Genomic DNA, 18,607 nt, shown 5'->3' on the forward strand with positions numbered 1-18,607 from the left:
GCCTCATATTGGGACAGTCGGTATTAATTTTTCCTCATCATATGCTGTTATTGGTCTTTAATAAAAAAAACATATTAACTCAAATGAAAAGAATAGCACAGGATTTGAGGAAATGTAGCATCCATCAGCGTTTTTTCCGTCTACACCATCAGTGGTAATTGATATTTGAGGCCTGGTTTTCTGCCCCAACCTTCTTTTCTAGAAATGAGCTTTTGGAGCGAAGAGAAAACAGCTGAGGCGGTGGAAATGGAATTGGGTATGTGTCGCTGCATGAGAGAGTGGGATTATCCCAGCATAATGTCAGCCTTATTAAACACTATTACACTCTATAGATCAGGAATATGGAACCTGAGGAATCTGAAAAGGATATACTCCCAGTTCATTTGTGTGTTGAAGTGTGTGTGTGTAGGAGTGTTTGCAGTTGGGATTGTATGTCCATAAATGAGAGTTTTTAATTAAACTGAAGTATTATCCAGTGACTGTGGGTGACCTCTGATACCATGTTACATGGTTTAATATTATCAGCATTAATGCCATTATTATCATTACAGGATAGGCACAGAGTTTGATCTGTAATTTGCAACATACAGAAAACCGAGTACAACTAAAAAAAATTTGTGATCTCCTTCCAGCACAGCGAATACATGGTGAGTCTATCATGGTAACAAGCAAAATGATTTACAAAACACAGAGAGACTATTCAATGTACCATAAGGCTGACCATTCTGGGCTGCATATCAGTTTTGCTTTGATTTTCTAATTTATGTATGGCAGGGATTTTACTAGACACAAGCAAGCTTTGGTGTAAAAGTTGCTTTAGTTATGATGAGTTGTTGCCTGCCAGCACTACATGCCATCACACTGCGCCAGATCAAAGTAGTTAAAGGCATGCTTCTGCTGCTTTTTTGAAGACTTTGCATGACAGACCAGCTGCTATTCCTCTTGTATTGGATAGAGAGACAGTACTGGATGTTTATCAAAACACGACACATCCAAACAAGGAAGCTTGGGTTTTATTAAAGTTATAGTAAACCTGGTTTAGAGTTGCATTCCTTCAAGAGCTATATATTTACATGAGATTGATTAGGAAAGCACGCACGGTTTAACAAAAAACATAAACAGAACAAAAACATTAAATAACAACTTAAATTCACATATTTTATATTATCTTTCTCTCCCGTGTTGGCATTGCATTAGATAAACACAAAATGTAGGTCGGACCACAAAGCCTTTTGCTGTAGTTTGCATTAACATATAGACATGGCACACAGTGATAAGAAGCACTAGAACAAATAAATAACACAGCCGTGAAGCAGTGCAGACAACTGATGGGTTATCATTACGCAATGGCACAAGTACTGTGCTGCCCACAGGTAACTTTTTTTTTTTTTTTTACCACTTGCAGTAAGCAGAGGAATACTTATAGTGAATTATTCTCTAATACCATTTAGATGTTGGACTTAGTATTGTTGCAGTAATTAAGACACAACTCATACCAATGTTAGGTCAGAGGATGTCCATCACGAGGGATGACTTTTAAAAGGGACGTCCACGTGAAAGACTAAAAAAAGTACATTATCTGTTTTTAAGAGCTTTTTTATGGGGATTTCTTTAAATGTGAATGATTTTATTTAATTTTTAATTTAAGCTTTAAAAATATTGAAAACATCAATAAAAATTCATTTTACATTGACACAAACTGTATAAATTTATTACAATGTAGTTATTTTCTTAAAAGGCAGATAACACAATAGAATTAACAACTATTAAGCAAAGTTGAACATTTTGAGGTATCTTTTAAATATTCCCATAATGTTATAATAGCTGTTGGGGTGAAATATACAAAAACCTAGTTTAATCTAATGCGATCTAATATTTAATGTAACCCTGCTCACCCTGCTCAGACTATTAGCTGTGCATGATCCTGGAAAGCTCAGCAGAAAGACACCAGGTAGTACATCGTGTTACATACTCTAACCAGAGTATGTAACACAGCCATCAGCACTCCCCAGTCTCAGAGGTCTCACCAGTGTATGGTGATAATCATTTGAAAATTAAACACAGCACAAGGGAGTTAAAGTTCAGCAGCCATTTCATGTTTCATTGTATGAAAGTTAACTGAGCCTTAAAACATGTTCGGCTGTCAACATGAAACATTTCTAAACGAAACATAAATTGACAAAGACAAGCACACTCTGAAGCATGTATGTAAGGTTATAAATCATATAATATTACTGGGGATAGTACACTATAACTTGTGTTTCCTGTCCAAAAGAATTGTTTGAGTACAAATGAAAATGGTAGAAATATTCTGAAAATGGTTTCAAATTGATATTGATTTTTAGACAGGTCTTTACTTCCAGGGCAAAAATATAAATCCACTGACGCTGTTAAGAATAGGACAATTTGAAGGAACTCGGTCTCCTTTATATAACCCTACTTCAAAGAAACAGGACTTTCTGGATAAATCGTGGATCAATTTTGCTAAAGGTCTACACAAGACAGGATACATTTGCTTTTTTTTAATCTTTCAGAAAACAAACCCTCACTACAAGCATGTGCCCAAAGCTGTTCAATCGCATATTTATTTCTGACTGTTTTGCATGCAGGCCCCCTATTTTCTGAGCTTGCATTCCCTCATTTACTGCAGATGGGAGGCAGTTAGAGGAAAAGTGGAATGATCCCCAAATTTGCCATGTAGCATAAAAATCGAGACCAAGGCTGAAAGCCCTAAACATCTTTTGAGCTAAGCACACATTCACATTTTAACTTTGATATTTTTTAATATTAAAAAATCTATTTCTATCTGTTCATATCTTTTTCTTTCATAGAACACGCAATGTACTGCATGCTGTTTATCTTGAGTGCAAGGAAGGTGGTACTGTGCAGCAGTGGGAGTAATACACACACACACACACACACATACTTCCTTAAAATGTTACTTAGTGAAACTGGTTCTTACTACCAGCTACACTATCCAATCTGTGACAAAGTTAAACAATTTTGGTGACACAAGTGAGTTTTAAAGTGTGTGTTTGTAAATTTCAGCCAGTGTGTGGGGAGAGTGTTGTCCTCAGATCATTAACAAAAGAAGCTGGTGCCCCAATTGTGCTCATTCTTCCCTAATTACTGGCAAATGCTTCCCGCTAGTCCCATGAAGGCACACTCTGTCATCCCAGATGACTGCACTTGGAGTGCTTTTTGTCCTTTGCCAAGCGAGTCCTCTGAAGTTAAAAACTCCTACTGGACTAGAAAGGCTTAGAGAGTACTGAAGCATTTCAACCATGAAGCAAAGCAAGACCATAGTTTGTTTTGTTTGTTTACTTCATTGCATTTCTTATTTACTTTCTGAAGAAAGCAGTTTATTATACCAAACATTAGATTACTTTTGCGTTACTCTGCAACATTGCTTGAAATGTGTTGTCATATAATTACAAGTTAACAATACAAACCTCAGGCTTCAGATGCTTCTGCAGAGTTGGTCTTATGTTAGCAGCAAAATTTAGCTGTTTCAAAACTGGACACAGTTGCACTTTATCAACTTGGTCATGTCCATCCATGCAATAAAATAATAGGTTTTTATACTAACGACACAAAAACTGTAGACTGTTTCAACATTTTCCTCCTCTCAAAAACTAAAATTAGATGATTTTAGCACAAATGCTAAAGTATTTCTATCTGCCCATGACCTACAAGAGCATAATTAGGATCTTAAAGTGAATATCATAGTGATTAGTAAATGTGCTACATTACTGAGCTACCACAAAATGTAATTTGGTTACACTAATATGTTACCAACACTACTTGCAAAAGCTACCGTACATTTTGGTTAAAGTAGTGTTTGCTTTCCTGTAGCATCATTACAAACCTGTTGTGTACAGTGAGTGGTTGGTCTTTTTTATGATCTCTCACACTTAAATAGTTCCTTCTAAAGAAAGACAATTCTAATAGTTATCATGTGTTTTATTTAATACACATAGCATAAAAGACATGATTACCTTGTACTTTAATCCAATCCAACTGCTTCAGTCGTTTTAACTGTTGAAAGCAGAGCTTCCAACAAACGAGAATGTTGCAGAATTGTATTCAACAGTTGACAACGAGGCAAGTATGTATCCTTATTTTTACCACATAAATTTGTTGAATTAAGCACACATGTATTTGTATTAAAATCAGTTTCTTTTAGTTCAATTTTTCAGCTTGTAAATGCACGTACAATACAACTGAAGACATGAAATTCCCAATTTGCAGTTCACCTTGCTTGTTTAGTCACACTTCTTGTAGACTGAATATAAACTTCTTTAAGGTTCTTAAAGTAAAAAATGCTATATGTTCATTCCAGCCTGGTAATATTTATTATTTGAACCATCTTTACAATGAGCTGAAGTACAAAAGAGAGAGCAAGAAAGAAAGAGAGAGAGACTAACGCTGAATAAACTGTGCCTGTTTTTCCTTTTCTTAAATGGCGTTAGACACAACATTAAGACAGCTGTTAAAATGAAATGTCTGCATGTTAAAACACAGTTTAGTTAGTTAGTAACTAGGGTTTTTAAGGGGAAAGTTTAGATCAAAACGTTTAATTGCACCTCAGATTTCAGCGGCTCTCATCAGTTAAACGGCATATGTTGTTTTTTGGATTAACACATGCTAAACTTCTTCTTCCCCATTGCCATCAGACTCCTGAACAGCTGACTTATTTTTGAACAGTAATAATAATTGTTTTGCACATCAGGTCATCCTGCATATTAAGCCAGCATATTAAGCTATAGCCCTTTTGCACGCATCTCTATTTCACACTTCAATATTTTGTCTTCTTTTCTGTCTTCATTTATTTATTTGTACTATTTTTATTTATCTGTTCTGTTTCTATTGTATATATTAATTGGCATCTGTGGGTGGACAGCAAAGAAAGAATTTCATTGCACAGAGAATTTTTTTTTTCTTGTGACACATGACAATAAACACTTTGAATCTTGAATCTCAAAACCTTGTTGAACTGAGGCTCTTGGATTGATGCTCCACATGACTTTCAAGGAGCAGCTCTAGCATAACGCCAAGTGTTTTATTGTCCCTGAGACTTAATGAGTTTTATTTACTGTATTTTAAAGAGTTTCCAATAATCCGTTATCAAAAGTATTAGTTACTGTCTTTCTGCATTCTCAATATAGCCCAATGACTGTTTTTGTTTGCAGGTTTGTGCATATTAGCATTGTGTTTACCTTCTTTAAAGCCTGCTGCATACTAGCTAGAGACTTAGCGTACCACTGGGCTGTGCATTGGCCCTAACTCCTAACATAGTGTTACACGTTGCTGCTTATGCATGTCAGTCTAAAGTTGTACACTCAGCCAAAATAGTAACTTTTGAAAATATGTCTCACAGTCTCATAGACACATTACCATAATTGTTATGAACTGTAACTGCGGCTTTGCATAAAACCCGAAATAATTCTCTGAGTCCTCAAACATTAATTTCCACGACTAAATCCAAGTCTTCCCACGCCAGGATGCCAAAGAAAAAAATTCCTCTACCAGAGATAATTGTTAGACAGGCAATGCTTTTTCCCCACTTCTCTTTTTGTTTCGGCAATGCGAGTGTCATTTTGGAGAATGTAAATTTTGTTCATCATTACAATGCACCCATAGCAAGACTGTCTACGCTGCATGTGGCGACATCAGTGCAGCTGTTTTAGAATTATAAAACCTTCTGCCAACACATGCTTTCTGTTATGTCACTAACATTTAAGTTTCTGGACAAAAACTTAAAAGGATGTTTTTCTTGTTATATTTTTTTTCTTAGTTTGTTAAAAAAAAATCTGTCAACAGCAACTTCTCTTTAAGTGCCACATGTCCATAAAACAGCTCAAAAGCTCCATCACAGAGAGGAAAAAAGTGCAAGTGTGCATATGTTTATATTATACAGTACATGTAAAATATCCTGTGCACACACAATGGATCCTGTGGCTATTAGAGTGAGATTTTTAAAGGAAAACTAAAAGCGATAGAAGGAGAGAGGGAGAGTAACCCCAAAGGCATTTAAATTGACTGATCCATTTTAATTTCGCTTCAGCTCCATTATGTTGTTGTTGATGTTACTAAAGGACTGCCATGTCATTATCTCGCTCTTTTGTTTGTGCTGTTTTTGAGAAGACATTGCTGTTGTTTATTTTCCACAAGAAGGCCTTTATGCTAATGCGACCTCTGCTAAAGAGGATTTGCTGTCGATTTAACAGCGTGTTAAAGCCACAATCAGCATCAATCATGCGGAAGGAAGGGAGCGAGGAAGTTTGGGGCTAAGTCATGCTAATCTTCATGACACCTTATAATAAATTCATTAGACCTCCACGCGTACTCACGTGACACTCATTCTCTCTTTTTTTTTATGAAATTACAGTAATTAAGAGTGAAAACAGTGGTATGAAAATGAGGGCGTTAGAGGAAGTAGCTGTAAATATTTCCAAAATACAAGACCGTTTCTTTGTTTTGTAGGCAAAAATAATCAACTTTTGTTAATCAAATATTAATGTTGTTCAGTTGACTTTCAGTTAACTGAACAACTATGATCTGCTGTCTGCTGTTTTCTAATTCTTCCTGTGAATGATTTAATTGATTATGTGGCGCAAAAGTTTTATACTGCAAAACCTTCTCAATCATATGTGAATGTTAACTACAGTATTGTACATTTACAAGTCTTAAGGCGCCCCTCATTTTTTTATATGTTGGTAAATAGATGCACCAGTTTATTGAAACACGCAGACATAAACGGGTTTATTATATAAGGTGAAAACAATTGTACAAGTTTAAAAAGCCTGAAAGTCATTATTTGCTATGGCCACTTTTATTTTTTACTGGCTGCCTTTTGTTCCGTTCTTTGTCAAGATGATCCCACACTGCTTCAATAATGTTGAGGTCTGGGCTTTGGAGAGGCCAGTGATGTGATGATGTTCCATTGTGTGTTTTTCTATCCAAGTATGCTTTTACTGCATTGGCAGTGTGTTTAGGATCATTGTCATGCTGAAAAATAAAGCTGCTGCCAATCACATACTTTCCAGATGGTATTAAGTCTGATGGTACTTTTTTGCTTTCACGATTCCATCAGTTTTGATAAAACCCCACTTCTGGCTGAAATGCAGCCCCAAAACCATGACAGAACCTCTACAGTGTTTTATGGGTTTGCGTGTACGCACGATCTGATATCCTCGTGTTGGTGTTGTTCCCAGATCATCATACTAAAGGTTGTTCCAGGATCAACATTGCAAGTGACCAATCAGAATGTTGTGATGTCATACTTTTGCGACTTCGGGAAAAACCGGCGTAAAACAAAAAACTGTACTTAAGCTGCGAGAAACCGCCTTTGTCCGCCAATCAACGGACCCTAACCCTAACCCTAACCCTTACTCACACCTAACCCTTTAATAAACGCTAAGCAGAATTGATATTGTCCTTGCAACATTGGAATTTCATAAATGCACGAATGGGTTGGTGCGCAAAAGAATAACGTCACAATAATGTGATTGGTCACTTGCAATGTTGAACCTGGAACAACATTTTCATGATGATCTGGGAACAACACCAACACGACGATATCAGATCGTGCTTGCGTGTACACCGTCACTGTTGTGCTTCTCTCCTGATTGCCTCTGTAGTTATTGATGATCATTTGAAAAAAAAAAAAGAAGTATTTTACAACTGATTTTCAGTCTAGTGTCTTTCAGGTCTTGTGTTGGATGTTTTTCCTATTTCTTAAGGACATGACCTTCAGACATATTACACATAGCACAAGAAATTGATTATTTGTTAAATTCCCTGTTATGTGTAGACAAAAGACTAAGTTAAAGTTAACTTTTGAACTATTGATTAAGATCGTGTTTAAATAATACAGGATACCTGGAAGCAGAATATAAAGAAATCAGAGTTTTGCACCGTATCGTAATAAGGTTATTGAATACTTTTACTGAAAAATAAGCAGGGACACAAATACAGGTTTTGGGGGGTTTTTGTTTTTTATTTGTGTCCTCTAAATATCATAATGCTGTAAGTCTGTTGGCCAGTAATAAAAGTTTACAGCTCTTCTGGGAATAATAATAACATGTCACATAAATCTGCTAACAAACTCACATTTTATTCTTGTCAAAGAGAATTTCGGGCATGGCAAATAGGACTTTTCATTTTACAGAGAGCAAGAATATCGCAGACCCATCAAAAAAAAATCCCATTGTAAACCTTAAACTTCTCATACTTGTTGAGCACTTGTTGTGCCCTCAGTGGTGTACACCCACTGGGAGGACAGAAAGCCTAATAGAAGACTTACTGCTGTGATCATGCATTAGAGATATTCTAATACAAGTCACCGATGTGTCACTCCAAGTCACAGCAGTGTCTCGTTTGTCCAATTAATGTTGTAAAAACAAGGCCCTAACGGTTCACCCCAAAGCCTCTTCCAGTCAGCATTTTGCCTCTAAGATACGATTTAGAGAGAAACTCTGCTCTCACTCAGCGTTAACGGATGTCTTTTGAAAGCTTTACTACTCTGTTAGTTCATTTGGCACAACACTCTGTCTGTGCTGCTATAAACATTGCTATAAAGGGATCAGTGAGGCTGACCTCTGTAAAGTTCATAAAAAGATCAGTGTCACTGATAACATCACAGATATATAAGGAATAGGAACCCCAGAATGAGTCCATCCAGCACCGTCTGCCTGTTTCTCCCTTGCCTTTTTGTGTTTGCTTCAACTCATTGTGGGGTTGATAATTAGCTTTTCTCCATCTCTAAGTGTTTCATTCTAGCCTTTATCTATCTTAGAAATGCACTTCAGCAATGCACTGATAAAGGGTACATTATGACTTAATAAGAGTTTAGCAGCACGGTGGCATGGTGGTTTAAGCTTCCTCCCACAGTCCAAAAACATGCAATTAGTAGGCTTCGATTAATTGGTGATTCTAAATTGCCCACAGTTGTGAATCTGAATGACTGCCTGTTTCTCAGTGTACCTGCATCTTGCCTTTTGGTAGCTGGGATGCATTAGAAGCACTTGCAATGAAGTGTGGATAGAGTTTCTAATATCTGTCAGTATATTTGTATCTACCTGTGTGCTGTCAGAGAAAGGGATAACTAGGTGCAATTATTCCTGCTAACTGTATTGCTTTTTTTCTGTCTTGTTGCCTTTATTACCTGATATTTAAAAAGGAAACTATCTCTATATTTTGTGATTAATTAAAGCCCATATATGTGCAAAATGTGACATTCACTCGTTATAGAGAATACATGAAAAAATACCGAATGATGCTTTTTGTGTGGGTGGGTGGAGAATGACTGACAGCCGGCCTTTGCCTCATTGCAACAACAAAAAAGAAGAAGGAGTGACAGCAGCTGGCCTAAAAACAAGAATTGGCTGAAATGGCATTTTGCAAACAGGTCATCATAATTTGAGCACTATGTTGAAATGTCACATAAATAGGTAGAAATATAAACTCAGATCATGTGTACTTGACAAATGCATACTATATCCTTACACATATTTTTAGTACCTGGTCTGAGTGTTGCAGCTGCCAACCTATTGATAACAATAATAACTAATGATCATGATTATCGAAGAAAGAAGGATTTTCAAATTTTACGTATGCAAAATACTTTTAGATTAAGAGGCTTTCTTTGTTTCTTTATTAAGGCCTTAGTCATCAGACAGTCCACACAGACGCCTAATGTCTGCCATGGACACTTTACATTAAAACACATCAACACCCCAGTCATCAGATTTCAGAGAAGTTTAATATATTACTACTGCGCCATGGTGTCTCCAGCTGTCTGTGTCCGAAACAGAGTATAATCAAGTGCTGTGTTCTCAGCACTTAAACGAAGGTGTGTTTGAGAGGCCTGCTAGTCCTCAACTACAAATCATGACACTCACTGCTTCAGCTAATGAAGAGAGTGAGTAAGTCTGATTAATAAGAGAGACAGACTGAAACTGAGAAGAGGGCTTTTCATATTATAGTGTTTGAGAGTGTTGTTCTTGATTACATGTGAAACTGTTAGACGTGGGTTTCAGAGTGCCACTGCTGCTGCTTTTTTTGGAGGTGTGACTTTTTGTCATCTGCAGTGTTAGTAGGCAATACATATTGTGTTAAAACTAGAAGTACTGTGAGAACACAAGCTGGAGTATGCTCACCCACAGACATGAAGTCTTGTATCATGGTACTGTATCATCTCTATATAACTCAGTATTACTGGCAGGCATTTTTGTTTTGTTTGGAAGTGAGCATGACTATCATATTGCATGACTGTAATTTTCTCCCGATGGAGTGGAATATGATTTGGTATGAAGAAGGAAAATGGGAAGCAGGCACTACTGTTCCACTAGTGTAGATATGTGTGGACAAAATGCATACTCTGTCAGCGCAGAGAATAAGCAATACAGCTTTTTTTATATTATTATTATCGTTCCATAGTTTTGGCAGAACAAACACTGAGGGGAGTAATATTTTTTTATGGGATGAAACTGAAAATAGAGCTCTTCTTCCATTTTTTGTCCTCATATGCAATAAGTTATGAGCTGCATCTCACTTAACGCCATCATCTCCGCAATGATCTTTCATCCTTTGCATCGCCTCCTCACCACACTGCCTTTGATTTCAAGAGCTGAACTATTCTGCAACATTTGTTGATGTGGTTCTGCAAGTAAATGCTGCAGAATTGTGCTCCTCTTGGAATTGTTCTTCTTCGCTGATCATCGGGAGAGGAACCCACCACCATCGGCTGAACACTGCAAAGACTCTAAACCTGACTTTAGTGTTGCAGCACTCAAATTGTCCTAAGATCTTCAACTAAATATTACCACATGCAGACTTTAAGTATAAATATTATTTTCACCTAAAATAAAGTGAAATTTGATGAATTCAGCATAACTAAGTGAACACTACATATAGCCTGCTAAAACAATATTGCATAGCCTATTTCTATTAACAAATAGATAAAATGTACATGAAAACTTGCATAAATAGCATTTTTCTTTAGTGTGGCAGTTGGGTGTAGTTAGATGCCGGGCTTCATATGAGCTCGGCAAAGGCAGACTTGTTCCATTTAACTATAGCCCACTTTTACATGTATACAATAAATTTTAACTACAATTATTGATAATAATTCAACAAGTACAGCAAATTTTGAGATACTATTATTACAAAGTCACTCCATGTCCAAAAACTTACTTGATTACTTTTTATTTGTTGCTTTTATTCATTTAAGAAACACATGACGAACTAGATCCGCTGAATACAGGTTTCACTACAAGGTTCGACTACAGAAATCATAATTTAATGAATGACTTTAATGATTTGGCATAAGAGTTGTTTCCTTTCCAAATAATCGAAATGTCCAAATGACTGAATGTGTAACAGCTCCAAAAGTAATTCAGATCTTACTGCTCATTGAACAACAACTGCATTGTTTCCTTTTTTAAATGAAACGAAGACAAGTGACTATGCAGGCAGTGTTCCATTTGTCCAGACGGCTATAGGGTTCATATTGATGTTTAATTAAAGGAGAACAGTTCTGGACATAAGTATTAAACAAGTAGCAGTGTACAAATCTATACTCTGAATTTCAAGGTCTGATGAAATACATGGTTTTATTTACTTTTTATTTATTTGTTTGTAATTCACTGCCATTTTTTTCTAAAAATCGTTTATTTTCTGAAACTCTTTCTACAACATCTTAAGCTATCAAATGTGCTATAAGGACAAGAAACGTTGAATTATGTGAAAGGTGTGTTTAGCATTACACAATAAAAACACTTGGGTAAGAGTAAATGGTCCAAAGCTTGGCCTTGGGACGGCCCTATATGTTTTACATGCCCATGCTCACTGATGTAATTCAGGAGTACTGTACAGGGCTGTTCTCATGTTAAATAAGCCATCTATCAGAACTTATCTTGTTCAGGAGTATTTTAGGTATCTCAATAAACAATAAATACATTTCCAACTACTTTAAAAAAAATACAAACTACTTAGAAAATGTGTTTTTCTAACTAATGAAAGAAGCATGCTGAGCAGACATCCCAGCAATAAAGAGAGGCAGCCAGGCAGATGCAGACAGACAGGCGTCCTCTTCAAATATGATCTGCCTGCCAGTTGCTCTGGTGTTGCTGAGGTCCAGTGAACTTACCGAACAATCTACTGCCTCTGTGTCTCAGGGCCCAGATTTGGAGCTCTGAGCCTTGGGCATGAAGATGTTGTGGATGGCTTCCAGATCTCATTAACCTTGGGCTGAAGGTCTAGAATTAGTTTGAAGACCCAAAGGGCAGTCGGTCAGCAGCATCCTATTCTCACACTCCCCCGCTCAGCTATCATTTACTTGCTTCTGAAGTGTACTGTTTGGTCAAATGGAAGAAAATCTTAACATGTTTGGTTTTTTTCTTCTGAAGTATTTTGGGGTGAAGATTTCTGGCTTAAGCATCAGCTTAATAAGACATTAAAAGTAAAACATAATTCATAGATATAAGGCATTACACGTATAATTACATATTTTACAAGATTGGGAAATCCACTCCACTGGGTCTGAAAGATGGACATGTATTGAGATGGGTAGGACATGGACTTACATTTTTCTGACAGAAAACAAAGTCAGCTCAACAAGGATGTGTGTTAAGATAGGAAAATAGTAAACTTGTGTAATGTCTGCTAAGTTTCTCATTTGCTAGATCTGAATGTGCTTTCTCTGAGATTTCAAATATATCGTTTATGTATTTAACATGGGCTTATATCATAGGACAGTATTTGCAATACACAACATTCAGATCCATACATACACTAGTATTGGACACTGTTTTAGCAAATATCAATAACTTATATGAAACCCCTATTTTACCGCAATGTAATGAGCAGATGTAAATTTTCATTATGTTCTCTCCTGAGACACTTTAGACAGGAGGTCGGGTTATTACGATTATAGGAGACACATTGATAGTCTAAACATAACTTTATTCTTTAGAAATGAGTTTTGAAAATCAATGTTAATTTATTTTGTACTGATTTTTAACTGTACTTTTAATATTTGAAATAGTAGCGACAACAATATTGCTATAAATCACCTGTACCATTATCAAAATATATAATTGCATTCTTACTGTGTAATATGCACCTGTTATTCACAGATGCGCACATGCATTTGTTAGTACAGTTAGTTGTGCTTCCCAGAAAATAATACCCAGACTTGTGTTCTTTTTTTTTCTTTTTCAGTGTGAAATAGTGGAATTTATACAACCTTTGGACCTTTAGTAACACACACAGAAACATTACACACATGCACACTCAGTCTTGCTCAGCTGTCTACTTCCCCTGCTGCTATTTTGTCTTAGTTCTCCTACCTAGTTACCAGAAATTCAGCAGTCTAAAGTATTATGTCTAAAGTATTATGTCTACTATGTCTAAAGCCTTTTTTTAAAATCTGTGTGTTGCATGTCATGAGGGCAGTATGAGAGGTTTACTGTTTACTGCACTGGTGCTATCACATATACACTTTCATGCTTTTATATAAAGTGGAAATGGGCGTCCTTGACGGATGGATCAGCAGTGGCACTGGACATACTGCAGCTTTTCTTTCTCCGGCCAAAATGTTCACATGTTTTTCACATTTGACCAGCTGTCCAGTTGACTTCGACATGCTGCTCCTGCCACTTCAGCTGTTGCATGTGTTTATGCGTGTTCATCCCAACACATGAATGCTTACGTCCTGGCCACCAGGCATGTCCATCCTCGAGCGACACATGGTCAACCCCTGTACAGTGCCACTGTGGCCTTGGCAAAGAGCCTGGCTGGTCATACTGCAGCAGGAAACTGCGGGGTTCGAAAAGGAACATCCCCTCAGTTCAGCGAAGGTCGTAGAGAGGCGTCATTAGGTTGACAGAGTCTAAAGCGGGGTCTTGCAGGGTGGGGGAGTTGACTGACGGTTTTTGACTCAAGGACATGTCAGTATCAGAGGTTAATGATAAAGGCAGCCTTGGTATGCCATAGGGGATGCCACTTATCATATTCATACAGATAGCTTCTGTGTGTGTGTGTGTGTGTGTGTGTGTGTGTGTGTGTCAACATTAAATAGAGTTTTGAAGACGAATAACAGTTTGAATAGCTCGACTAAAACAGCTTTAAACTAAATGTAAACCTTTTGTTCTTATTCTCTAAGAGGAATGATGATGAATAAAAAAAGGAAATGTTTCAAATGAAAGGAAGGATAAATTCAATTTAAGAAAATACTCCTTCATTGAACAAAAATGAGACTACACTAAAAACATTACTATTAGCCCTGGCAGTGTGCGCTGTGTTCCCCGTGTGTGTGTGAACCTCTTTGTCCCTGTCCTAATTGTCCCCGTTTGATCAGCACAGTTGTGGTTTCAGGCATTTCCTTGCCCTCCCTACAGCTCCATTTATCACAAGCAGCAATGGAGAGACACAGAGGCTCTCAGTGCTTCAAGGTGAATCCTTTCAAATGGCTCACGTTATGTTACCTTGTTAAATCAATGTGAAAACTAGCAGCAATGGAAGTCTCTCCAGACAAGAGTTTGTGTGTTTCTTTGACATGGAAGTGCTTTGGAGATTGGAAATACTACTATTAAAAGAAAGCTTTAGTGAATCCCTTAGGGCTAAGATTCTCATAAGCCTTTCTATTTCAGCTAGTTGCCTGTGATTTTAAATATTAAAGAAGGGAAGTAACTGTATTGTTTAATTTTTACTACTACATTTATTTAGACTTAAGGTCTTTACTATCAATCTAACCTGTGCTGGTGGTTTTAAATCCTTCAATTTATTTTAGAAAATGTATTTTGAAAATGAAAGATTCCGTTTTCTCGCTCCTGTAGCATGAAAATGAGAATTTTCTTGAGCTTCTGGAATAAGTCCAGCAGTTAGTGCTGGATTATAACTAGAGCAGATTCGTTTTACAACAACAACTGTGTTTTAGGAAAAGGTATAGCAAATCGCTGCTTTAAGCCATGTCTGCACAGCACATGTCTGATCTGACAGATATGTTCCTTTTTTTATTAATACATACACACATACCAAACTACTCCGCCCCTAAATGCAAGCCATATTTTATTTCTATCCTTCAAGTCTTTCCCTGAATTTTACAAGCATAACTACAAAATTTCAGCAAGTAGCTTAATTAACTCTAAGTGCTTCCAGAAGAGCTTAATATAATGCAAAACAATGTGATTTTATTTTGAAAAGACCTCTGTTCGTTTCACTCTGTTGAGTTTTCCTGACAGACTTTGGTTCATTTCCCACCCCTGTGATTACTTGCTCCGCTCCGATTATTCTCACCTGTGTTCAATCATCCAATCAATCATCACTGTGAGTATGTACACCCCCCACCACCCAGCCTTCTCTTTGTTCCTTAACAGATTGGCTTTTTACTCACAGCAGTTAAGCTTTCAAGTCATTCCTGTACCTCTTGTTTGGATGTTTTTTCATTAGTTTCCTCATGTGTCACTTCTTGCCTGTTTTTTGTATTTTTTACCTCCCTCATACGAGGAATGTTTGGCACACTCACTGACCTCCTGTGAATGACTCCTTGGCTCACAATAAAGCTTAGCTTTGGGAGGAAAGTTTGTTTGTTTGTTTTTTTGTTTTTTTACATATCTCTAGTGTGCAGTTCTGTGTTGCATTTTAAAAAGTTTTTACTTGTTGGTGTAAATAAATGGCTTATAAAATATTAACACACAATTCATCTGCTCAGTTGCTGTTTATGATATTCTAAATATTTCTTTTTCACTGCATCAGACATTTTGAACTGTCATGGTAGGAAAAAACACTAATGTCACTGCCGACTTAGTTATGGCTCTTTTCTATTGAATTCTGAGTAAGCCCTGACAATGTCAGAGTGAGCCAGCATTAACAATACGTCAAAAGGAAACAGCTAAATGGAATTCAGGTATTCAGTAATCACACTATTTAAACCCCGTAACAGTGGCATGTCAAAATGTCTTCTGTCAAAAAAGACCTATTGGACATGATTTCTTATAATCATCATAATCTTTTGAAAATTGTTCAAGGCAACGATAAATGGAGTAAAAGATTTATCAGTAGATTTGCTGCATTGCACTTTGTTTTGTTTAGTCTGCTGTGGTATAAGGAGCAGTATTTATTTGGCAATGGAAAAAAAAATCCTTATGTCTTTCAGAAAAGCCTTAGAAAGTCAGATGAGTTAGAATAAAGACCAACAAAGCCCATATAGGGAGAAGGCTGTGATGGACATGACTCACGCGCTGGACTTTGACCCAGTGGACTGAGCTTCTTGATCCACATGAAACCAGAAGTCAGAGCTGACCTGTCAATATGTAGTTTGATCATTTTCACTTGTGTGTGTGTGCATTTATTCATGTTTTAACAGATGCACTTAAGTTTAAGAAGAGATTGTGGTTTGAAATACAATAGGACAATTTTGCAAGACCTTAATTCACCAAAGACACCAGATGTTAAAACTGCAGAGATAAACTGCTCCCTTGTGTTGTGTCTTCACAAATTAAGCCAATGCTTAATATTGGTTTTAGTACAACTGTGGTTCCTTTCTAGCTTCAAGACATTTCTGTGTTTTGATTGAAGCCATTGGAAATTCAAAACTAAACAGCCGTGAGTTGTGCGACAGGTGGTACAACTGACTATTTTCCCCTCGAAGGGCTTTTGTTTCATCACCTTTCCCTAAGCTTGAATTATTTATTGGGAATTAAATGCTGGCAATAAAACTAAAGTTGGTGTTATGTTTTGATAATCAATACCCTCGGTTTTAATCCATTTTTGTTATTCCGAAAAGGAAACAAAAAGGTGGGAATTTTTGTATTACAAGTGTTGTCAGAGTTAGAGATGATTTCAATGTTTCTTTCTGTCTTTGTTTTTGTGGAAAATAAAAAAATCATACTTTTTAATACTTTGAGCAAATATTCCTAAACCCAAAGCAGATGGTCTCCCTGTTTCACTGTTTAAATAGAAAACATGAGTTTCATGAATCTATTTAAAGTCTGAATTTCTGATGGATTGCAGCATAAATTGTCTCCCTTCAGGGCCTCTTTCTTTGCATAATATTATCAAGCTATGTGATGTTTGCATGAAATATTTCTACCTGTACGTCTATATGAAGGTCTGGCTATGCACTTACAGACTGCCACATTGTGTGTCTGTCATCCTCAGCATGTCGTCCAGGCTTCTACAAGGCATATGCTGGAAACATTAAATGTTCAAAGTGCCCTCCGCATAGTTTCAGCTATGGAGAAGCATCTGCTATCTGCCGCTGTGAGAAAGGCTTCTTCAGGGCTGAGAAAGATCCGCCAACTATGGCTTGTACACGTGAGTACACCAGAAAAAAAAAGGGTTTTAAGTACGATCGTCACAGCGTGTGCTTCGACAATCAGATTAACACCTTCCGTCTTTAACTTCACAGGCAGATGGCACAAATGTTTATGAGTTAGAAATGAAAATATAAAATGCATTCCAGTGAATTTATTAACAGAACAATGATAACGTTAAAGACATGAGTTCACTTTACTGCACAACACATTTTAGTCATTCATCTAGAAAGGTGGGTGTGATGAAAATCAACCCACTATCTAAAAGATGTGACCAGAGAAATTTGGATGTGTGCAGGTGCACAAACTACATCATGTGACTGAAGGGCAGCCTGGTTTATAGACAATCTGATAATGGCAGGGTAATGTTACAAGGACTAGTATATACATAATGCTACAGCAGTGCTTGACGTTCATACAGTATACTTAATTTGAAAAACTGCTAAAAAGACTAATTTCCTCCCATTGCTAGGAGGTTGCCAGGCACGCATGGTTCAGCTTTTTTGGGCATAAATGAGTTGTTATTGTTATAAAATTAAAATGATTGGTTGCTGTCATATTGTGTGGTAGGTGCATAAACTCTAGGTAGAAAGGTACAGGTAATTTGAGCTTGTTGCTAGGTGATTACCAGGCAGTATGATGGCATCATAATATATTATGCATAATCCAAGTTTTGTATAATTAATCCTTTCTGAATATAAATTAGGTATTAATTTTGTGAAATAAAAATAATATAATGATTGATGTGCTGTAAGTTCATAAAGGTTCATTTTAGTCCATTGTCAGGTGGGTGCTAGGAAACATGCTGACATCATAATTTCTGTGCCATGTTTAGTTGCTCAACTTCTGACGGTGTAGTGGGAGTTCTTGGACAAAGAAATAAACACACAGACAGAGCTTTTGTATGGTAAATTTAAAAAGAAGAAGAAGAAGTAGAAAGAGGTATTTTAAGTGTGTTTGATTTGGCATTGATGCCCTTTCTGATACAACCCTCCCAGACTTGTGGCTAACACTACTACTGGGTTTGTAGCTTGTGCAGAATCAAACCCAGGATATTTTGCATGTTGCTGGAATTGTGCTAACACTATAGCGTGGATTCATTTCATGTAGTATAATAAGATGACTAAAAAAATAAACTTTTCACAATTGTGAGCTGCTAAAAACATGCTGAAGATGTGCAAAAGCAAGCTGGCTAAAGGCATTACCTCCTACCTTGGACATGAGTCATTAGACATAATAGCCGCATGTATAACTGCAGTGAGGTTAGTCAACCTTTTTGATGTGAT

At 36.8% G+C, this 18,607-nt stretch overlaps 1 protein-coding gene across 1 annotated transcript in view; it reads left to right on the forward strand.

The window, feature by feature from the left end:
• Positions 1–18,607, forward strand: part of LOC102789333 (ephrin type-A receptor 6-like) — a 175,485-nt gene that overhangs the window by 66,690 nt on the left and 90,188 nt on the right. The window contains exon 4 of the mRNA XM_006802383.3: positions 17,167–17,322. Within this exon, the coding sequence (XP_006802446.1) occupies positions 17,167–17,322 (156 nt within the window). The remainder of the gene's footprint in view (positions 1–17,166; positions 17,323–18,607) is intronic.

The sequence above is a fragment of the Neolamprologus brichardi genome, chromosome 16 (genome assembly GCF_056152115.1).
Source record: "Neolamprologus brichardi isolate AB-2024 chromosome 16, ASM5615211v1, whole genome shotgun sequence".
In the NCBI taxonomy this organism is placed as follows: domain Eukaryota; kingdom Metazoa; phylum Chordata; class Actinopteri; order Cichliformes; family Cichlidae; genus Neolamprologus; species Neolamprologus brichardi.